This window comes from Rhinopithecus roxellana, chromosome 14 (genome assembly GCF_007565055.1).
Source record: "Rhinopithecus roxellana isolate Shanxi Qingling chromosome 14, ASM756505v1, whole genome shotgun sequence".
Taxonomy (NCBI): Eukaryota; Metazoa; Chordata; class Mammalia; order Primates; family Cercopithecidae; genus Rhinopithecus; species Rhinopithecus roxellana.
Genome location: NC_044562.1, coordinates 123772860 through 123797436, shown reverse-complemented (window position 1 = coordinate 123797436; position 24577 = coordinate 123772860). Strand labels below are relative to the sequence as shown.

The 24577-nt window shown below is 39.2% G+C and overlaps 1 protein-coding gene across 2 annotated transcripts in view; it reads right to left on the bottom strand.

The window, feature by feature from the left end:
- DARS1 (aspartyl-tRNA synthetase 1) overlaps positions 1-24577 on the bottom strand; it is an 89152-nt gene that overhangs the window by 23653 nt on the left and 40922 nt on the right. For both annotated transcript variants that reach the window (XM_030916447.1, XM_030916448.1), the window contains exons 5-7: positions 14476-14578; positions 4650-4730; positions 3509-3568 (exon numbers count right to left, since the gene is read on the bottom strand). In XM_030916447.1, the coding sequence (XP_030772307.1) occupies positions 3509-3568; positions 4650-4730; positions 14476-14578 (244 nt within the window). The remainder of the gene's footprint in view (positions 1-3508; positions 3569-4649; positions 4731-14475; positions 14579-24577) is intronic.

Genomic DNA, 24577 nt, shown 5'->3' with positions numbered 1-24577 from the left:
ACCTATCATTTTCATGGCAGCCCCGAGTTCCCAATCTTCTGTCCACTGCTGACACAAACCAGCATTTCTTAAACTTGTCTTTTGCCTTCTACTATCATTTCTGTCTACTGGGTATCTCTCATACTAGTATTTGATATTTTTCTTTAAACCAGGTTTTAAAACTTAACTAATTCCAAGCAATAATATCCATGAAAACATGGTTTTATTTGCTGGTTACATTGTATAGCTATTAAAATAAAAAATGTTCATCTGTTTAACACCCAGAAATCACTGTGTACCTCCGGTGGTAAAGCTACCATACTTGGGAAAACACTGCAAAACCACTGAAATGTAATATAAGTTTCAATATATTGGCATCAAAACTATATTGCCAAGATAATCTCTTATATTACAAAAGTAAAAAATTTCTCTTAAAGAGTTGAGATTTTAATTTTTAGTTTGGAAAATATGTATTGAAAGTAATGAGCTAGGCGATGTGTTAGAAGATGGGCTCTTGATATTATCTAATTTTTCTTTGTTTCAGAGTTTTGTGGCTTTGTTAACAGAAAGTTTCAGGGAGATATGGTAAATAGGCTTATTTCCATTCAGTTAGTGGAGGCTGCCCTGAGTGCTGTGTGGCTACTTTAAGCTCATCAAGAATAATATGTATGTGGTATGTTGTGACTGATTGGGGACATTTGCCATGAATGTAATTCTTTTCTCTCGGACAGACTGTTAACCCCTTAACTCATGTACTTGCCTTGACTGAAGGGATTAACAGTCTGTCCAAGAGAAAAGAATGTTGAAGACAAAGGTGACCAATTTCAAAACAAAAATATATAATTGATAAGATGAAACCACACCCTAATAGCAGATACTTTTCATTCATTAACCCACAGGGTCAAAGTAGGGTTCACTGGTGAACAATAGAATATATGCTCAGATAGCTATTTTCTTAATCCCTGCATGCCAAAATATACCTAAACATTCAGGAAAAAAATGTTACAGAATTACATAGTAGGAGCTATTTCATAGTGTGATTTCAGAGGTAACACTGAGGATAATGTGGTGTATTAGCAAACGAAGGGAACTTGAGGAAAGCCATGGGATCTCAAGGGTTAGGTTGCCCATGAGTCCTGAATTGTCTATTCCCTTGGCATGTGAAACCGAGTAGCAAAAAAGAGCTGATGATTCACCTTTAAAGATGGCTCAGTTTCTATGCTTACCTGGCAACCCAAGGGAGGGCATCCCTATTAAGGAGACCTCACACTACTAGTCTTATCTCCCCAACAAAATGATGTGTTCTTTGAAGGTGACCAATATATATTCCACAGGATAAGAAACCTGTAATATGAACATAATAAATATTCCGTAGACTAGCTATAGTACAGGGGGTCTAGATAAAGAAATAGACTGTAATTTTGAACCAACTAAAGTAATCCATTCATATTTGGGAAAAGTACTTAAACAATGATTCTTAAGAGGGAAGACTAACATTTACTCCTAGGACAACCTTCACCTGTACCTAAGAGTGAGGTGAAATAAAGGGAACAATTCTGATCTAAAGGGAACTCTCTTGAATAGGTTCCCAGAAAACCTTCCTAACAACCTGCTAACCTATGAGGACGAAGCTAATTTGCCGTGCCAATCCGGAATACGAGCTATGTGAGTGCTATGTATGAAAAGGGTGACAAAGACATTTTAATTCACTTTTCTAGGAATGAAAATTGCTTTGACCTTCTTGGGGGCTGGAAAGTGAAGTAGTTTTAATCAGGGCACCTGCCTGGAAAGTTCAGAGAGAAAACAATTCATATATGAGAAAAAAGTTAGGCTACACTAGAACCTAAAGGAGGATATATCTCGGAACATTCGTATTATAGAAGAAGAATGGCAATTTTGCCTTTTATTTCAAAATTCTTTAACCCTTGACTTTGCTGAGAGTCTATGAAAAGAACTAGTTGGGGACTAAATTAGATAGTAGTTTATTTTTTATTTGTTGAGACAGGATCTTACTCTGTTGCCCAGGCTGGAGTGCAGTGGTACAAACACAGCTCACTGCAGACTCAACCTCCTGGGCTCAAGCAATCCTCTTGCTTCAGCCACTTGGGTAGCTGGGACCATGGATGCATGCCAACATACTTGGCTAATTTTTAATTTTTTTGAGGAGACAGGGGTCTCGCCATGTTGCCCAGGCTGGTTTCAAACTCCTGCGCTCAAGCATTCTTTCCACCTCAGGCTCCCAAACTGTTGGGATTACAGGTGTGAGCCACTGCACCCAACCAAGACAGTAGTTTAGAAGGAATCTAAGGTGCTTAAAACCTTAAAGTGACTAATGTACACAATGTCTCCCAAAATGTAAAGTCAAAGTAAGAGTTAAACATGTGAATGCTTGCAAGGGCCAAATAACATGAATGAATGAAATGAGTGATATTTGCTGGGTGGTGCAGGGCAAAGCAAAAGATAGTGTAAGAAACCTGTATCTGTCCCATCTAGCATGCTAGCTCATGTGCCAGATTCTCCTCTTTTTAAGAAGTGTCATCCAGATTTTAATGTGAAAACCCATTTTTTCAATGGTGGCAATGAATTTAAACAAAACAAAACAACCCAAAACCCAAAAACTCCTCAGGCCAACTTCTAGAGGCACAAACCAATAATAACCTGTGTGAACAACTAGCAAGGACAAATAAATACAGAATGATGTCTCACTCCTGTGGCCGACATACATGAACAATCTGAGGTTTCCAGGTAGTATCAAGAGGACTTTGGATTACTGCTTGCTTTTTCTACACAAATTAAAATGGAAAAGGAAAAAGACAAAAGGCAAATAATTAGGAATAACATGAGTAAATAATAAGGGTAGACTCACATGATGGTAGAAGAGCCAAGAAGAACTCTTAAGGTGACAAAAAATTTGAGCTTGAGGTAGAATATTTAAGTAAAAAAGGAAGATGTGGTCAAAATATTAAGAAAGAAAGATGCAATGGTTTTACTACAATAATGATGAAACCACTAAACTCTCTTTCACTTGCAACCAAACCAGAAAGGGAAACAGGAGACCCATGAGACTACTGTATAAACCACTAGGGCCAACTGCTTGTGTATTTTTAATTTGGTGCTCCAATCAAACTCAAAGGATTGAAGCATTAATTACTCATCTCCACCTGGTCGATCTAAAATGTGCATGTAATATTTTTCATAACTTTGTAGTGATATTAATGGTTATGTTTCTACTTCCTGAATAACTTGTCTAAAAAAGATACCATCTGGAAGCAAGATCATTTACTGGCTTCAAATTCATCTGTCATTTTAAAACAAAGCAAGTCAATATCCTGTTAACTAGTATTTAACTGTTCCTGTTGCCTGCAGTTCTTTTTAGGGGAAGGTCAGTCAGAAAAGTAAATTGTTCCTGTATTATCATACGTACAGTCAGGCAAATACCATTAGCTTTATGAGCCTGAGACAGGTATGGTATCCCTGCCCCTCTCAATTGCGGCCTAATTGCTTCACTTAATAAATAAATTAGACATACCCTAAGATCAATGACTCTGTTGTCTAATCTTGTATCCTGGTTAACAGTAGCTCTTCCTTCCTAAAAAAAGAAGAGAAGAAAAAATCAAATTTTACTAATAGTTTGAAGAGCACAAGAAATACTTTTAGAAGTCATATTTACTTTTAATTGAGCAGGATGTTTGTATGTTAATACTATGCCCAAAAATCTCAGGGATCTCAAATAATGGGAGAAACACAAAGTGCGGCCACAGAGAAGTTAACATTAAAAGAGAGATGGAAAGAAGACAAAGAATTAACAGGTATAATGGTTTCTTTCCCTCCTCTACCCCTCAAAGTCTTGCCTCATTATTGGGATATAAGAAAAATTCACCACCCACTTCTTCATTGATTCCTGGATTTAACCTGCTAGCCCAAGGGTGAAGGAACAGATAAAGACTGACATAGAGTAGTGGTTCTCAAAATGTGGTCTGGGGAGCAGTGAAGGTCCCTGAGACTTTCTGGGAGTTGATGAAGTCAAACTTACTTTTTCATAATAATACTTTTTCTTTCTCACTCTTCATGAGTATACTGAGCAGTTTTCTAAAGATTCTATGATGTGTATTCATCACAATAGAATGAATGCAGAGGCAATATGAGAATCTAGTTGTCTATTAAGCCAGAAATTACAAAGAACTGTGGTTATATAAACAGAATGTCATCTGAAGGATGAGGTAGCTGAGTGGTTAAGGCAATGGACTGCTAAATACAATGTCACTCTAACAATAATTATTTTTTGCTTTGGACAACTGTAATTTTTTCATAAAATGTTATTAGCTTCATGATTTGCATAATACTACATATGCCAACATGCATGCAATGTATATATAATTTTTAATAAATATTTAAAAATGTGTTTTAATTCCCAATACTATAAATATTGATATGTATACACCAATAAAAACAAAAGCTTGTAGGGGTCTTAATTATTTTTAACAATGTAAAAGGCATCTCGATACCAAAAGGTTTGAGAATTGCTGATTTTAAGAGTAAATCTAAATAACAGTGGAGCTCAAAATCACTTCACAGGCACCCTTAGTACAAAAGTAGGGCATCAGGTTTTCAATGTTTTGCAAACTACATATACAGAGGAAGCATAATATTTCATAAGTATAATTTTTTACCTCTTCTCCTTCCGCCTCAGGCCGAACTGCATCATCCAGCTGCAGGGGCAGGCGGGGTTCAGCCAAACTGATCACATAAATCTGAAAGTGAGAGATTGCCAAAAATAGTAGAAAGCACATAAAATCTGCATCCTTTGCTTAAAAAACAATCTACAGTTGACTTAAGCATGAAGCAATGTTTGCATACATCTTTAATTGAAACTACTTGCTGAAATCAAACAAGATGATACAGGTTTTTTCACCTTGATGATTTGTTTAAAATGAGGATAATATTTTTTGCCTACCTCTATGGTTGTTAGAACAGTCAAATAAGATAACATATATAAAAATTATTTGTAAATTCTAAGATGCCAACCAATGTAATAAGTAATGACTGGGGTGTAGGCACTGGCTTACGGTCTAGCTATGTCAAAAAAGCTATGGTTAGCAGTTGGTGCTGTGGCTCACACCTGCAATCCCAGCACTTAGGAAGGCTGTGGTGGGTTGATCACTTGAGCCCAGGAGTTTGAGACCAGGCTGAGCAACATGGTGAAACCCTGTCTCTGCAAAAAAATACAAAAATTAGTCAGGCATGGTGGCACGTGCCTAAAATCCCAGCTACTTGGGTGGCTGCGGCAGAAGGATCACTTGAACCTGGGAGGCAGAGGTTGCAGTGAGCCAAGATCGTACCACACTCCAGTCTGGATGACAGAGTTAAACCCTGTCTCAAAAAAACAAAAACAGAAACAAAAACAAACATAAACACAAAAAAGCTATTTTCAGGGAAATCACTTAATCTCAGAGTTTCAATTAAAATAAAGCCTGCTATAAGAATCAAACAGAATAGGCCAGGCGTGGTGGCTCACACCTGTAATCCCAGCACTTTGGGAGGCTGAGGCAGGCGGATCACGAGGTCAGGAGTTCGAGACCAGCCTGACCAACATGGTGAAACCCTGTATCTGCTAAAAATACAAAAATTAGCAGGCCTGGTGGCGCATGCCTGTAATCCCAGTTACTCAGGAGCCTGAGGCAGGAGAATCGCTTGAACCCGAGAGCAGAAGGGTTGTGATGAGCTGAGATCATGCCATTGCATTCCAGCCTGGGCAAAATAAGCGAAACTTCATCTCAGAAGGCAAACAAACAAAAATCAAACAGAATAATAAATGTGAAAACACTTCAGTCATGTGAAGGAGCAATTAACATATGACTTGTTGTTATTATTATTATTATTAGTTTTGAGATGGAGTACCACTCTGTCACCCAGGCTGGAGTGCAATGGTGTGGTCTTGGCTTACTGCAACCTCTGTCTCCCAGGTTCAAGTGATTCTCCCAACTCAGCCTCTCGAGTAGCTGGGACTACAGGCACGTGCCACCACACAGGCTAATTTTTGTATTTTTAGTAGAGACGGCGTTTCACTATGTTGGCCAGGCTGGTCTCGAACTCCTGACCTCAGGTGATCCGCCCGCCTTGGCCTCCCAAAGTGCTGGGATTATAGGCATGAGCCATCACGCCTGGCCGCCTTGTTATTATTAACAGCATTTGGCCAGTGCCACTGCCACTGCCAATGCCACTACTAGGACCAAATTCAGTCCAGCTCTGCTACACTTCTTTTCTCATTCTTTCTCCTTTCAAGTCCCCTTCATTGCTCTCTCTCATCAAACATGTTACATATATCTCATTTCCTGCCAGTCTCCTGGTTAGGAAATGCCCTAGAGGATGTTTCTTCATGTTGTCAAAATTCCTCAATATTCACTCACACTAATTTCACATTTTAGTGATAAAAAGCAACTGGGTCATAAAGACCGAGCTAGAGTCTTTTGCTCTTTGTTTTTCTGGCTACCTTTAAAAAGCATATTACCGTATTAGTTAACCCAAACTATGTCTCAAAAACCTGCTAAAGCACAAACAGGAAAAATACCTTATTTAGTTACTTCAGGAAAGGGAATTATACTCTTCTAGTTGGCAGATCAATATTGGCATTCAGCTGAGATACCCCAAGAAATAGTGTAGGAAACTTTAGTATTCCTTATTATAAAATAGAATTATTTGTCACCACTCCCCTCCCTAAACCCAAATTCTAGGATTCCCTTTGACAAGTTAACAGAAACTTGATCTCCAATCCAAATTGGAGAACTGAAGAGCTGCTACTTCTACTTTTATAACTAGTGGGAATTCATCATCCTCTTTACTATACCATGAGTACTCTGACCCCAGAGTCTTCACATAGTGCTTGGCACAAAGTACCTATCAACAGTAACTGCTGGCTGAATAAATAAGTAAGTGATAAAGCAAAGTCACTACTTATATAAGATTCTACTCAGTAATACTTTGTTCTTTGTGAAATACTTTATAATTATTTTTATTATGGCAAAATTTGTAAGCTCTTTAGGCTTACAATTTATTAATATTTATTGTACACATCTAGATAATATTAAAACTACATTTGCTTCTAGTAGAAAAATAGAAGTACATATACACACACACACACCTTTTTTTTTTTTTTTTTTTTTTTTTGAGACAGGGTCTTGCTCTGTCACCCAGGCTAGAGTGCAGTGGTGTGATCAGAGCTCACTGTAACCTCCAACTCCTGGACTCAAGTGATCCTCCCACCCTGGCCTCCCAAAGCACTGGGATTACAGGTATGAGCCACCATATCTGGCCAAATTTTCTTTACTCAAGTACTGAAAACGATGTGTTACTTGGAAGATGTGGAAGTTATCTTTCTTGGTCAGCATAAATGGGTTTGTTCATTTATCTTTATTCTTACTCTTTGGTCAGTTTGTCTTTACTAGGTTACAAACTTCCTGGTGGGGTTGGTTCAAGATGAGACTTACACAAAGACAACAAAGTCATTTGTCAAATTAGGTCAGTAAAAACTCCAAGGTTTTCTAAGTCTTGAAGAGTTCCATGACAATCAATTCCCGTTAAATACAATGTTACTCTTAAATTAATAAGTACATATGGGCCTATCTCTGCTATCTCTGAATCTGTCTGCCTGTTGGTCTGACTGACTCTTACATATGCTCATGCATGTGCACATGGATCAGGGCGAGAAGAGGCCATGCTGTCTTAAAGACTACTCCTTAAGAGAAATTTAGTGATGCATATTGTAGATACAATCTAGACCTAAATCTGAGCACTGTAGGTTCAAACTGGCAGGGTTATTTCAATAGTGTGAATTCACTTATGATTTTTTGTTGTTGTTGTTGAGATGGGGTCTCACTCAGTCAGGCAGTTTGGAGTGCAGTGGTACGATCTTGGCTCACTGCAACCTCTGTCTCCTGGGTTCAAGCAATTCTCTTGCCTCAGCCTCCTGAGTAGCTGGATTGCATGCACCCGCCTCCATGCCTGGCTAATTTTTGTATTTTTAGTAGAAACAAGGTTTCACCATGTTGATCAGGCTGGTCTTGAACTCCTGACCTCAAGTGACACTTATCATATTTTAAGTCAATGATAATGAGATCTTTCAGTTTTTAATCCTGAGAAAAAAAACAGATCAGGGATAAGTCTTGTAAAAAAAACAAAAAACAAAAAACAAAAAACCAGAAGCTACTGTTGGAATATAAGACCAATAAGGTATTATTTATTTTGACTTCTCTATGCTGTAAAAATATCAGAAAAATAATTATGAGATATAAGATTAAGAATTAGTTAATTAATCATCCTTTAAAAGTACATCATTAGTTGATGCAGTTTCTTCCTAGCATCGACGGTCTTTACAATTTGGCATGTTTTTGCAGTGGCTGGTACTGGTTGTTCCTTTCCATGTTTAGTGCTTCCTTCAGGAACTCTTGTAAGGCAGGCCTGGTGGTGACAAAATCTCTCAGCATTTGCTTGTCTGTAAAGGATTTTATTTCTCCTTCACTTATGAAGCTTAGTTTGGCTGGATATGCTATTCTGGGTTGAAAATTCTTTTCTTTAAGAATGTTGAATATTGGCCCCCACTCTCTTCTGCTTGTAGAGTTTCTGCCGAGAGATCCGCTGTTAGTCTGATGGGCTTCCCTTCATGGGTAACCCGACCTTTCTCTCTGGCTGCCCTTAACATTTTTTCCTTCATTTCAACTTTGGTGAATCTGATAATTACGTGTCTTGGAGTTGCTCTTCTTGAGGAGTATCTTTGTAGTGTTCTCTGTATTTCCTGAATTTGAATGTTGGTCTGCCTGGCTAGGTTGGGGAAATTCTCCTGGATAGTATCCTAAAGAGTGTTTTCCAAATTGGTTCCATTCTCCCCGTTACTTTCAGGTACACCAATCAGACGCAGATTTGGTCTTATCACATAGTCCCATATTTCTTGGAGGCTTTGTTCGTTTCTTTTTACTCTTTTTTCTCTAAACTTTTCTTGCTTCATATCATTCATTTGATCTTCAATCACTGACACCATTTTTTCCACTTGATTGAATAGGCTACTGAAGCTTGTGCATGTGTCAAGTAGTTCTCATGCCATGGTTTTCAGCTCCATCAGGTCATTTAAGGTCTTCTCTACGCTGTTTAGTTAGTCATACGTCTAATCTTTTTTCAAGGTTTTTGGCTTCTCTGTGATAGGTTTGAACATCCTCCTTTAGCTTGGAGAAGTTTGTTATTAGTGATCATCTGAAGCCTTCTTCTCTCAACTCGTCAAAGTCATTCTCTGTCCAGCTTTGTTCTGTTGCTGGCGAGGAGCTGCATTCCTTTGGAGGAGAAGAGGTGCTCTGATTTTTAGAATTTCAGCTTTTCTGCATCAACTAACAAACAAAATAACCAGCTAACATCATGACAGGATCAAATTCACACATACCAATATTAACCTTAAATGTAAATGGGCTAATTGCTCCAATTCAAAGACACAGACTGGCAAACCGGATAAAGAGTCAAGACTCATCAGTGTGCTATATTCAGGAGACCCATTTCACGTGCAGTGACGCGCACAAGCTCAAAATAAAGGGATGGAGAAAGATCTACCCAGCAAATGGAAAACAAAAAAAAGTAGGGGTTGCAATCCTAGTATCTGATAAAACAGACTTTATTTTATTTTATTGATTGATTGATTGATTGTGAGCCAGAGTCTAGCTCTGTCGCCCAGGCTGGAGTGCAGTGGCACAACCTCAGCTCACTGTAAGCTCTGTCTCTGGGGTTCACGCCATTCTCCTGCCTCAGCCTCCCAAGTAGCTGGGACCACAGGTGCCCACCACCACGCCTGGCTAATTTTTTGTATTTTTTTTTAGTAGAGACGGGGTTTCACTGTGTTTGCCAGGATGGTCTCGATCTCCTGACCTCATAATCCGCCCGCCTTGGCCTCCCAAAGTGCTGGGATTACGGGCGTGAGCCACTGCGCCAGGCCCAATAAAACAGACTTTAAACCAACAAAGATCAAAAGAGACAAAGAAGGCTATTACATAATGGTAAAGGGATCAATTCAACAAGAAGAGCTAACTATCTTAAATATATATGCACCCAATACAGGAGCACCCAGATTCATAAAGCAAGTCCTTAGAGACTTACAAAGAGACTTAGACTCCCATACAATAATAATGGGAGACTTTAACACCCCACTATCAACATTAGACAGATCAATGAGACAGAAAGTTAACAAGGATATCCAGGAATTGAACTCAGCTCTGCGCCAAGTGGACCTAACAGACATCTACAGAACTCTCCACCCCAAATCAACAGAATATACATTCTTCTCAGCACCACATCACACTTATTCCAAAATTGACCACATAGTTGGAAGTAAAGCATTCCTCAGCAAATGTAAAAGAACAGAAAGTATAACAAACTGTCTCTCAGACCACAGTGCAATCAAACTAGAACTCAGGATTAAGAAATTCACTCAAAACTGCACAACTACATGGAAACTGAACAACCTGCTCCTGAATGACTACTGGGTACATAATGAAATGAAGGCAGAAATAAAGATGTTCTTTGAAACCAATGAGAACAAAGACACAACATACCAGAATTTCTGGGACACATTTAAAGCAGTATGTAGAAGGAAATTTATTGCACTAAATGCCCACAAGAGAAAGCAGTAAAGATCTAAAATTGACACCCTAACATCACAATTAAAGGAACTAGAGAAGCAAGAGCAAACACATTCAAAAGCTAGCAGAAGGCAAGAAATAACTAAGATCAGAACAGAACTGAAGGAGACTGAGATACAAAAAAACTTACAAAAAAATCAATGAATCCAGGAGCTGGTTTTTTGAAAAGATCAACAAAATTGATAGACCGCTAGCAAGACTAATAAATAAGAGAGAAGAATCAAATAGACGCAATAAAAAATGATTAAGGGGATATCACCACTGATCCCACAGAAATACAAACTACCATCAGAGAATACTATAAACACATCTATGCAAATAAACTAGAAAATCTAGAAGAAATGGATAAATTCCTGGAACATGCACACTCCCAAGACTAAACCAGGAAGAAGTTAAATCCCGGAATGGACCAATAACAGGCTCTGAAATTGAGGCAATAATTAATAGCCTACCAACCAAAAAAAGTTCAGGATCAGACGGATTCACAACTGAATTCTACCAGAGGTACAAAAAGGACCTGTTACCATTCCTTCTGAAACTATTCCAGTCAACAGAAAAAGAAGGAATTCTCCCTAACTCATTTTGAGGCCAACATCATCCTGATACCAAAGCCTGGCAGAGACATAACCAAAAAAAAGAGAATTTTAGACCAATATCCCTGATGAACATCGATGCAAAAATCCTCAGTAAAATACTGGCAAACCGATTCCAGCAGCACATCAAAAAGCTTATCCACCACAATCAAGTTGACTTCATCCCTGGAATGCAAGGCTGGTTCAACATACGCAAATCAATAAACGTAATCCATCACATAAACAGAACCAAAGACAAAAACCAAAGGATTATCTCAACAGATGCAGAAAAGGTCTTTGACAAAATACAGCAGCCCTTCATGCTAAAAACTCTCAATAAACCAGGTATAGATGGGACGTACCTCAAAATAATAAGAGCTATTTATGACAAACTCACAGCCAATATCATACTGAATGGGCAAAAACTGGAAGCATTCCCTTTGAAAACTGGCACAAGACAGGGATGCCCTGTCTCACCATTCCTATTCAACATACTGTTGGAAGTTCTGGCCAGGGCAATCAGGCAGGAGAAAGAAATAAAGGGTATTCAATCAGGAAAAGAGGAAGTGAAATTGTCCCTGTTTGCAGATGACATGATTGTATATTTAGAAAACCCCATTGTCTCAGCCCAAAATCTCCTTACGCTGATAAGCAACTTCAGCAAAGTCTCAGGATACAAAATCAATGTGCAAAAATCACAAGCATTCCTATACACCAATAATAGACAAATAGAGAGCCAAATCATGAGTGAACTCCCATTCACAATTGCTTCAAAGAGAATAAAATACCCAGGAATCCAACTTACAAGGGATGTGAAGGACGTCTTCAAAGAGAACTGCAAACCACTGCTCAATGAAATAAAAGAGGACACAAACAAATGGAAGAACATTCCATGCTCATGGATAGGAAGAATCAAGATCATGAAAATGGCCATACTGCCCAAGGTAATTTATAGATTCAATGCCATCCCCATCAAGCTACCAATGACTTTCTTCACAGAATTGGAAAAAAACTACTTTAAAGTCCATATGGAACCAAAACAGAGCCCACATTGCCAAGACAATCCTAAGACAAAAGAATAAAGCTGGAGGCATCATGCTACCTGACTTCAAACTATACTACAAGGCTACAGTAACCAAAACAGCATGGTACTGGTACCAAAACAGATGTATAGACCAATGGAACAGAACAGAGCCCTCAAAAATAATACCACACATCTACAACCATCTGATCTTTGACAAACCCGACAAAAACAAGAAATGGGGAAAGGATTCCCTATTTAATAAATGGTGCTGGGAAAACTGGCTAGACATATGTAGAAAGCTCAAACTGGATTCCTTCCTTACACCTTATCCAAAAATTAATTCAAGATGGATTAAAGACTTAAATGTTAGACCTAAAACCATAAAAACCCTAGAAGAAAACCTAGGCAATACCATTCAGGACATAGGCATGGGTAAGGACTTCATGACTAAAACACCAAAAGCAATGGCAACAAAAACCAAAATTCACAAATGGGATCTAATTAAACTGAAGACCTTCTGCACAGTGAAAGAAACTATCATCAGAGTGAACAAGCAACCTACAGAATGGGAGAAAATTTTTACAATCTACCCATCTGACAAAGGGCTAATATCCAGAATGTACAAAGAACTTAAACAAATTTACAAGAAAAAATCAAACCACCCCATCAAAAAGTGGGTGACGGATATGAACAGACACTTCTCAAAAGAAAACATTTATGCAGCCAACATACATATGAAAAAATGCTCATCATCACTGGCCATCAGAGAAGTGCAAATCAAAACCACAATGAGATACCATCTCACACCAGTTAGAATGGCGATCATTAAAAAGTCAGGAAACAACAAGTGCTGGAGAGGATGTGGAGAAGAAATATGAACACTTTTATACTGTTGGTGGGACTGTAAACTAGTTCAACCATTGTGGAAGACAGTGTGGCGATTCCTCAAGGTTCTAGAACTAGAAATACCATTTGATCCAGCCATCCCATTACTGGGTATATGCACAAAGGATTATAAATCATGCTGCTATAAACACACATGCACACGTATGTTTATTGCAGCACTATTCACAATAGCAAAGACTTGGCTTGGAACCAACCCAAATGTCTACCAATGATAGACTGGATTAATAAAATGTGGCACATATACACCATGGAATACTATGCAGCCATAAAAAAGGATGAGTTCATGTCCTTTGTAGGGACACGTATGAAGCTGGAAACCATCATTCTCAGCAAACTGTTGCAAGGACAGAAAACCAAACACCGCATGTTCTCACTCATAGGTGGGAACTGAAGAATGAGAACACTTGGACACAGGGTGGGAAACATCTCACACCAGGGCCTGTCATGGGCTCAGGGGAGGGGAGAGGGATAGCAGTAGGAGAAATACCTAATGTAAATGATGAGTTAATGGCTGCAGCACACCAACATGGCACATGTATACATGTGTAACAAACCTGCACGTTGTGCACATGTATCCTAGAACTTAAAGTATAATTTAAAAAAGGAAAAAGAAAAAATGGAAACTGAATAAATAAATAAAAGTACATCATCAGAAAACTTACAGAAAGATAGGTCCATTGTTATTCACTTATATTGGTGAGTAGTTTTTCAGATGTGTTTTATATTTTTCCCTATGTGGCTGTGGTGGACTGTTTGCAAAAATGGCTGCAATACTTCCTCTTGCTCCTGCATGTATATTCCCTTGCAATCATATTGCTTTTCCTCCCATCAAGGGCTAGAATCTATTTCTCTATCCCTTAAATCTAAGTTTTGCTGTGTGACTTTGACCAGTGGAATATTTAGCAGATGTGACACAAGTAGAAGCTTGAAAAGTGTCTATTCTTAGGGTTTCGCTCTCTTGCCTTTGGGAACCCTCCTGGTACCTGAATATCAACATATCTGGGCTAGCCTGCTGGATGAGGAGAGGTCACAGAAAGAGATGCGTCACACTTATCAGTCAGCCCAGCCAATGTCACATGGAGCAGATGAGGTATCTCAGTTGGGTGCGTCACAGAATTGTAAGCAAATAAATGTTTGTTGTTTTAAGTCACTAAGTACTGGGGTGATTTGTTATATAATAAAAGCTAATTGATTCAGTAACTAATTTATAAACCTCAGTATTTTACATTAATTTTAATTAGTAAGAACATATAAATTGGACATGAAAAACCATTAGAACCCAAATCTATTTCTATATGTGATTTTATATTTTGAAAAAAGTTACCTTCTGAACATGTAACTCAACATCTTGCTGTGTACAGCTTCCAATTTTCTGATTCACTTTTCTCACAACACCTTCTACATCCACAATGCTCTCTTTGTTGATGCTGTCAAGAGAAAAAATTCCCAACTTTAATCATCTCATCAGAGGTGTCAGAACTCATTTGGTGTTTCAGCAGTAAAGCTGAATATGTTATACTCTTCTTTAATATAGTAAGCCACTTGAGACAAAGCCAGTCTATTTAACCTACTTAGAATAAGCCATTATGTAGCATACCTTGTGAGATTCCTTGAAGAGATGATTTTTTAGATGCCATAATTTAGTTACCACTTATAAAATACTCTGGACATAAAAGGTAATAAAACCAGTACTGAATTGGGAAAAGTAGTAAAAAGTCTTTTAATTATTTATTAAAGAACATTTCCCTCCCTATTTTTGAGATTCACTAAGATCAGCATTTCCTATAATGAGAAATACTGGCTTCAATAAATGCAATTACTGGTATGTGATGGAATTAAATAATAGAAGAAGGTCAACTGAAAAGATTTTAAGGTAATAAGAGGACATTAGGGTACTGTTTTGCAATTAAATTCTCACTATCTTTAGTTTCTGAGTATGCTCTGTCATCGGATTTATGACTATTGGATTGTGTACTCCCATTTAAAAGGATGCCTACATGAAGTTTAATATATGATGAGCGTAAAATAAATGCATCTCCTGGGCAGCTCATTTTTATAACAACTTGAATTCTGAACACCAGACACTCAAATTCGAAAATACAAAATTTATAAAGTAGCTTATTAAACACAATGATTATTTTTTAATCACTAGTATATAACTGAGGAAGAAAATGTATAATCCAAAATGGTGATTCCCATACAAAATGTACCCGTTTTACTTTTGTGTATATTATTGCACTGACAAAGTTTATCACAATATAGTTGATGAAAAGGATAAAATTTAATTTTCATGGAAAGATTCTATTCATTCTGATGAGGATTTGGGTCTTCAGTAGTTGTGGTGCAATTAGACATTCCAGAAACCGGACAGTACTTACTTTACACAAGAGAACACCAGAATCCATTTCAATGAAAAAGGATCAAAATGAAGATAATAGGTAAAGAGTAGTTAAGAAAGAAAATTGTTTATTTCACTTGGTTACACTGCCTAGAAATCTGTATGTCTGTTACCAACTAACTTAAAAAAAAAAAAAATCAACAGCATGCATATCTCTTGCACTCTCGTTAAGTCTCCTGCACTGGGGCTATCACCTAATACCTAGCTAAAATCTTGACTACTGAAGAAACTCAGAATTTATTATGGCAAAAGAAGTAGTTGATGAACTAAGGTAAGGCTCTTCTAAGGCTTGAAGGGATCAAGAGGTTCCAGTGGACTGTTATAAGGGCTTTCTAATACTTGCAATCTAGTGTCACTGAATGAATCTATCTTCAATGTGACTGCCACCTACCAGTAAATGTGATAACTGAGTGTATATTCAGGCGTGGTGAGAATTCTATTGCTTATCTCACATGTCTTTACAAGGAAGGTTTTCTCCTTTGTACCAATCAATGTACTGCTTCATCAAGCAACTTGACCTGTCCCAAGTAGAGGTACACTCTGCTACCTTTCTTCTATATCCCTAACCCCTTGGTCCCCTCATCTCACCTCCTTTGACTCCTATTAGAAGGCATTGCTGGCCCTCTGGACCTTCCATTATCAGACAATCTTCTTCAAGCCAACTCAAGTCAAACACATCTACTTTTTTTTTTTTTTTTTTTGAGACAGTCTCATCTCTGTCACCCAGGCTGGAATGCAGTGGCTCTATCTCAGCTCACTGCAACCTCCACCTCCCGGATTCAAGTGATTCTCCTCTCTCAGCCTCCTGAATAGCTGGGATTACAGGCATGTACCACCATGCCTGGCAAATTTTTATATTTTTAGCAGAGACAGGGTTTCACCATGTTGGCCAGGGTGGTCTCGAACTCCTGACCTCAGGTGATCCACCTGTCTTGGCCTCCCAAAGTGCTGGGATTACAGGTGTGAGCCATCGCACCTGGCCCAAACACATCTACTTTTAAGGATTGCGCATCATGCTAGTATCCTTCTAGAAAGAAGGTGGAATGTAGTCAAAGATACTCTGCCCAGGGCTGGCTGTAGGTCCAATTAAAGCAAACAAAAATTTCCTCTTCTTTCTCATTCGAAAGTACCAGATGACTCTTTTAACTCAGGACCTGAAACCTGGAACTATATCTACTTTTAGTACTTTAATTCAGTAATACTGAGTGCTAAAATATTAGATCAGCTAGTCTAGAAAACAACTACCATTTAGAACATTGTTTCCAGTCCTAAACAACTTACAGAATAACTTCTGAAACCATAAACTATTTCATAAGCTAGGGCCAAAGTTATTATAAATTTCTGCAATTACAAATTGCTCTACCGAATCAATGGGAAAGAAGGCAGGATTAATCAGACACAGAGAACAGTTAATTTTTTTAACCCTTCCAATCTCTGCACTTCTATATGCAGCTGTTAAAAATCATAACCTATTTAGACATTAGTAAAACCATTCCATGATTTTGGACAATTTAGCTCTATTATCTCTACACAGCTACATCTGTATCTACATCTATTTCTATCTTACTGTAGACACGAGTGAATTCAGACGAAAAAGCATTAAGATCAAAAAGGTTCCATTTGTGAAAAAGGGTCAGACTATCGGAGGGTTTTATGTATATATACAAAATTGAGTCAAAACAAGAGAGATAGGAATACTTCAGTACATTACTGCCAGTAGAAGAATAAAATTCTGATTGTAGAAACAGTCTAATTGTATGATTTTAACTGACATTGTATATGAAGATGGCATAATATCTACAGGAGAGGAAAGGAGGGGAGGGGAAGAAAGAGGGGAGGAGAGAGAAGAGTGAGGGTACCACTGCTAGCTTCTTTTCATTATTGGAACCCCAAAATCTTTCTTCAGAAACCTCACACGCTATAGGTGATATGTGACCTTCTGAGGAGCAATGCAAGTGATGGGTCCAGTGTTTATGTATAAATTAACTATTGGAAAAACTCAAATTCATTCTCACTCTTTTAGATAAAAGAAAAAAGCAGGGAAGAAAGGGTAGGCGGAAAGAAGGAAGTTAGTTTAATTATTTTCTTTCCCTCAATGGGTAATCTTGAGCAAATCACACTTTGGAGAGCACTGGGGTAGAGAACAAGAATCATAAACCCTGAGAAATGGTTACTGCAGATGACCTGAAAATCAATGGTGAAGGTATAATTTCTGTATAGGAGACAGGTGAAAAAATACTTAACAGCACACAGCTCCAGTCAAAGAGGTCACCTTCTTGCAAATAAATGATGGAGACATAAATCTAGAGAAAAAGCAGTTTATCTCTTGCTGCTGGGTCCCAGTGTCAGGTTTTGACTCTACAAGTCCTCTTGTGAGTACAGAGAAGAATCACTGGGATCAACTCACTGCAAACTCATCTCCTAGGTTCAAGTGACCCTCCCACCTCAGCCTTCTGAGTAGCTGGGATTACAGGCAGGCGCACCACGCCCAGCTAATTTCTGTATTTTATGTAGAGACAGGGTTTCATCATGTTGCCCAGGCTGGTCTCCAACTCCTGGGCTCAAGTGATTCATCTGCCTTGGCTTCCCAAAGTGGTGGGATTATAGGCGTGAGCCACCATGCCTGGCAAACACACTTTTATTTTATAGCTCAAATGAAAGTGATTTTAGGCCAAGCATAGTGATTTTTAGGCCAGCACTTTTGGGAGGTTGAGGCAGGTGCTTCACCTGAGGTCAGGAGTTTAAGACCAGCCTGGCCAACATGGTGAAACCCCGTCTCTACTAAAAATACAAAAAATTAGCCGGGCATGGGGGAGCGGCCCTGTAGCCCCAGCTACTCCGGAGCCTGAGGCAGGAGAACTGCTTGAACCCAGGAGGCAGAGGTTGCAGTGAGCAGAGATTGTGCCACTGCACTCCAGCCTGGGTGACAGAGCAAGACTCCATCTCAGAAAAAAAAAAAAAAAAAAAAAAAGAAGGAAAGAAAGGAAAAAGAGAAAAGAGATTTCAGAACTAAATCCCTAAAGTATTATTTCTATTATCTCTGCAGCAATTCCCTTTTATGTTCCAGGTTCTGTGTGAAGTGCTTTACGTAACACTATCTCATTTGAGCTTCACAAAGGCTTACACAGTAGGTATTATCAACATTTTACAGAGGAGAAAACTGTGACTCTAAAAGGTTAAGTAATCAGACTACCATCACATAGCTAATATCATTTAATGATTATTGCCCTAGACAGTAACTGTTACAGACTGACAAATTAGAACTAAATTTAAATATCTCAGAATGCATCATTGGCTCATTCTGAAATAATACATTTTCATTCTTAGAAGCTCATGAGCTGCTAGATTGCTTTATAGTTTCTGTGGAAAAAAAAAACTGAAAATAATAGGCCCTTTAGTAATAGTTTTGTTTTATACAAAGTTATATTTAGCCCAGGAGAATTAATCCCACAAATGATCTGAAAATTTCTGACAGCAGATTTTAGACCTGTTTTTTTTCTTAGCACATCTTTAGCATTATCCACATTTTCAATACAGATGTTGCAGTGGACAGGACTGAAAATAGAAGCTGTTTTTCCTCTAACAGATAAATACCCTGTTCCAACAAAGAGGTATAAAATGCAGGTGCAACTGTTCAAGGAGTTGCAATACACAACAGTATAATGGCCTTGCCTCCATTCACCAACTTATCCACACGGATGCTGAAGGGGTATCCACATGCCCACCTCTCTTTTTGGGCCTCAACTATAGACAATATACACTCCTACCACAGCACCTGTACCCTGCCTCTGCATGCAGTTGTTTATCTCCCTTTCCCTCTCCCAAAATTAAGCTTCTCCTAAGATATACACGACACACATAAATCTTTGCATACTCAAGCCCAGCAGAGTACCTGGACCAGAGCACGTGCTAAATACAAGTTTGTAAAAATCAATGAGACTTCTTCTGAGTATTATTTTGGTATTTTCCAGATCTAACAGTTAATGTAGGCTGGGTGCAGTGGTTCATGCCTGTAATCCCAGCACTTTGGGAGGCCGGGGTGGATGGATCACTTGAGGTCAGGAGTTTGAGAGCAGCCTGGCCAACATGGTGAAACCCTGTCTCCACTAAAAGTACACAAAAAAAATTTAGCTGGGCATGGTAGCGTGCACCTGTAGTCCCAGCTACTCGGGAGGCTGAGGCAGAGAATCGCGTGAACCCGGGAGGCAGAGGCTGTGGTGAGTCAAGACTGTGCCACTACATTCCAGCCTGGGCGACAGAGCGAGACTCCGTCTCAAAACAAACAAATCGTTAATGTAGCAAACTGAAATTTTAACCTACCAACTAGTAAAACACCTATTTTAGGTGAAAGATCTAGAAAGGAAAGAAAATAAAAAAACTTGTATGTAGCTAGGTGACTCATTAGAGAATGAGAAACATACTTGTGACTCATCAGCTACCAATAAATCACTTAACCACAGTGACTAATATGAAGAAAAATAAAATAAAATATATATGTATACACATAATGGTACTAAAAAAGGCTCATTTTCATAATCAAAATACCTCTATGTTTGGGGAGAGTGGGAAGTATTATATAAGCACAAACAGCGATATATAAATTATAACTTTAAAACTACTTTTCACATTAATTGTAGTCCTTTATAGCAGGCACTGTAACATTAAACTCTAAAAACTTGTGTTCACACTCACTGCCCTCTGTAAGAGTCAATACAAAAAGGCCTCCACGACTTCCTTTAAAAAAAAACTGGCTTTACAACACTTAACCAAAACCAACAAAAGCTACTCTGTTAATTACTTTAAAATGGCACATATACAAAAAAAAATTTTAAAAAGAAAAAAGGGATAATATATCAACTCCAGGATCAACTATTAAACATTAGATAAGATGGGGATCCAGAAACACAGGCCTGGATAGATAGGTACTGCATCTTTCTGCTTCTACACAAATTTCATTTAAAAACCTCAAACCATTTCAGATATATAATTAAGAACCTGTTTCTAAAACCTCTAGGGAATTAGATGTGCCAACCTTCCTATGCAACTCATTCAGTCGCTTCATTTTTATATGCATTCAGCCATGAGAAAATTGATCTTTCCAACAAATTGATTAAAATAATGTGTGAAGAATCCTGTGGCACTTAAATCCAATTAGTGAGTCGACTTTTTAGATTACTCTATTGATGAATTGGATATTCCTAAGACAGACAATTTGAGGCAAAATAGTTGGCTCTGTATTAAATTCCAATGTTTCTTTTAAGGAAAATACTCCAATGCTACAAACTGCTAGCAGTATCGTCTAGCCAGTAAGGCAAAAGACAAGCACTTCAGATTTAATATCTAAAGTAAATGCTAAGATCGTTATCTACTTAAGATATTAAAAGTGACCTCATATTTTGCCTTTTAAATGATTAAGAAACCCCAGCTGGAACTATCTGATTTGATATTTTTAATAGCAGAGTCCTTGCTTTTTTCCACCTGGTATATGGCCAGAGGGAATAGCGTTAAATATAGGGCTTCATGGAATTAACATATAAATACCATTATTTCTCCCACTTTGCTGTGTATGAGTTCACATGCTTTAAATGTCCCGTTTCTTTGGGCAGTAGCATTCAAAATGGAAACGAAACATCCTGAAAATAAACAAATAGTCCTTAGGCACTCCTCTAGCCCTAAAGATAACTCCAAGCATTTTATATACAACAACTGATCTAAGACAGAATGAAAATTAAATGGAGATTAAAAATGACCTTTCCCTCACAGACATATTTCTATCCATACTATTTTCCAAACCAGATTCTGGTAGAATGGTTAGCTGGTCCACTAACTGAGCTGCTAGCTTCCCAAAGAGAATGTGTTACTAACTAACTATTCTTTTCGAATTATCTCATGCTTCATTGATCCTCAAGTTTCTAAGTAAAGATTTTTGTTTTATTTAAGCAACAGAATCCAATAGAATTGGTTTAGATGTTGGTGATATGCTGTTTTTAATAATAATAGAAGGGTGGCAGAATACTAAGCAATGGAACTCACAGTACTTTCCAAATTTTGCCTTTCCAATTATATTTAGAGACTGAGATAAAGAGGAATGAGATCCTGAAGAGGTCAGTGAAACAATGAAAATAACAGGCACAGCCCATAAACCTCTATTTTCATTATGAAGTAGAATATACACAAGTGGGCCCAGCTGAGGAATAGGAATCAGTTGTCATGCCATGAACACTCAGGATACTCCAGCCTGGTGTTAGATGATAGAATCAGGAGTCTTTGGGACAGGGTAGTTTGTAGGGTGTTTGTGGGGCAAGAGAAACAAAGGGGCGGAAAATAGTGGATAAAGGTGCAGAGAGTAGTTTCAGGAATGGAGCATGGGGCCACATGAGGTAAGGAGGAGGCTGAAAAGACTGGGAGAGAATGTGGAGATGGATAAAAAGACTAGAAGTTTTGATGAGGTCCAACAGAAAATGAGGTGGCCTGGGGGAGGCAGATTGGTGGAAATTATAATCAGAGGATTATGGGGTAAAACAACCTATTGGGCTTTTTGTAAACTCAAAAGCCTGGAACTTCTCTTCAGTAAACTCAATACAGTTAAGCTTAGGAGACACCACTGGCTGCCTACTCAATGGACTTCCTTTCTTCTTTGCTAAAGGAGCTAGCTTCACACCTCTTCGGTGTCCACTCTTTATTCGGCCAAGTGCTATATGGGAAGAGGAGTTCATCCCAGCTCCAAAGAGTGGGTCATGTGTACTCTCAGTCCATGTTGGCAATTTATTCCAGATTAATGGTGTCATTTCCGCTTAGTTTCTCAAACCAGTCATTTTCTAATTCATTATTTTCCTTACCCCCACACATTAAGTAGTAAGCAAACAGATAAGATTCATGTTTTATCCATTCACTAGCAAACCCTGTTGTCACTTTCAAGAGTACAGTTTTGCTATAAAGCTTGTTTTGAAAATGTGAATTTGGGGGGGCGGAGCAAGATGGCCGAATAGGAACAGCTCCAGTCTCCAACTCCCAGCGTGAGCGACACAGAAGACCGGTGATTTCTGCATTTTTAACTGAGGTACTGGGGTCATCTCACTAGGGAGTGCCGGACAATCGGTGCTGGTCAGCTGCTGCAGCCTGACCAGCGAGACCTGAAGCAGGGCAAGGCATCGCCTCACCTGGGAAGTGCAAGGGGGAAGGGAATCCCTTTTCCTAGCCAGGGGAACTGAGACACACAACATCTGGAAAATCGGGTAACTCCCGGAGACCCCAATACTGCGCTTTAAGCAAACGGGCACACCAGAATATATCCCTCACCTGGCCGGGAGGGTCCCACGCCCACGGAGCCTCCCTCACTGCTAACACAGCAGTCTGCGGTGATCTAACCGCAAGGCAGCAGCGAGGCTGGGGGAGGGGCGCCCGCCATTGCTGAGGCTTAAGTAGGTAAACAAAGCCGCTGGGAAGCTCGAACTGGGTGGAGCTCACAGCAGCTCAAGGAAACCTGCCTGTCTCTATAGACTCCACCTCTGGGGGCAGGGCTCAGCTAAAAAAACAACAGGGGAAGCAGCAGAGGCCTGAGCAGACACGAACGACTCTGTCTGACAGCTTTGAAGAGAGCAGTGGATCTCCCAACACGGAGGTTGAGATCTGAGAACGGACAGACTGCCTGCTCAAGTGAGTCACTGACCCCTGAGTAGCCTAACTGGGAGACATCCCCCACTAGGGGCGGGCTGACACCCCACACCTCACAGCGTGGAGTACACCCCTGAGAGGAAGCTTCCAAAGTAAGAATCAGACAGGTACACTCGCTCTTCAGCAATACTCTATCTTCTGCAACCTCTGCTGCTGATACCCAGGCAAACAGGGTCTGGCGTGGACCTCAAGCAATCTCCAACAGACCTATAGCTGAGGGTCCTGACTGTCAGAAGGAAAACTATCAAACAGGAAGGACACCTATACCAAAACCCCATCAGTACGTCACCATCATCAAAGACCAGAGGCAGATAAAACCACAAAGATGGGGAAAAAGCAGGGCAGAAAAGCTGGAAATTCAAAAAATAAGAGCGCATCTCCCCCTGCAAAGGAGCGCAGCCCATCGCCAGCAACGGATCAAAGCTGGTCAGAGAATGACTTTGACGAGGTGAGAGAAGAAGGCTTCAGTCCATCAAACTTCTCAGAGCTAAAGGAGGAATTACGTACCCAGCGCAAAGAAACTAAAAATCTTGAAAAAAGAGTGGAAGAATTGACGGCTAGACTAATTAATGCAGAGAAGGTCATAAACGAAATGACAGAGATGAAAACCATGACACCAGAAATACGTGACAAATGCACAAGCTTCAGTAACCAACTCGATCAACTGGAAGAAAGAGTATCAGCGATTGAGGATCAAATGAACGAAATGAAGCGAGAAGAGAAACGAAAAGAAAAAAGAAGAAAAAGAAATGAACAAAGCCTGCAAGAAGTATGGGATTATGTAAAAAGACCAAATCTACGTCTGATTGGGGTGCCTGAAAGTGAGGGGGAAAATGGAACCAAGTTGGAAAACACTCTTCAGGATATCATCCAGGAGAACTTCCCCAACCTAGTAGGGCAGGCCAACATTCAAATTCAGGAAATACAGAGAACACCACAAAGATACTCCTCCAGAAGAGCAACTCCAAGACACATAATTGCCAGATTCACCAAAGTTGAAATGAAGGAAAAAATCTTAAGGGCAGCCAGAGAGAAAGGTCGGGTTACCCACAAAGGGAAGCCCATCAGACTAACAGCAGATCTGTCGGCAGAAACTCTACAAGCCAGAAGAGAGTGGGGGCCAATAATCAACGTTCTTAAAGAAAAGAATTTTAAATCCAGAATTTCATATCCAGCCAAACTAAGTTTCATCAGTGAAGGAGAAATAAAATCCTTTACAGATAAGCAAATGCTTAGAGATTTTGTCACCACCAGGCCTGCCTTACAAGAGACCCTGAAGGAAGCCCTAAACATGGAAAGGAACAACCGGTACCAGCCATTGCAAAAACATGCCAAAATGTAAAGATCATCGAGG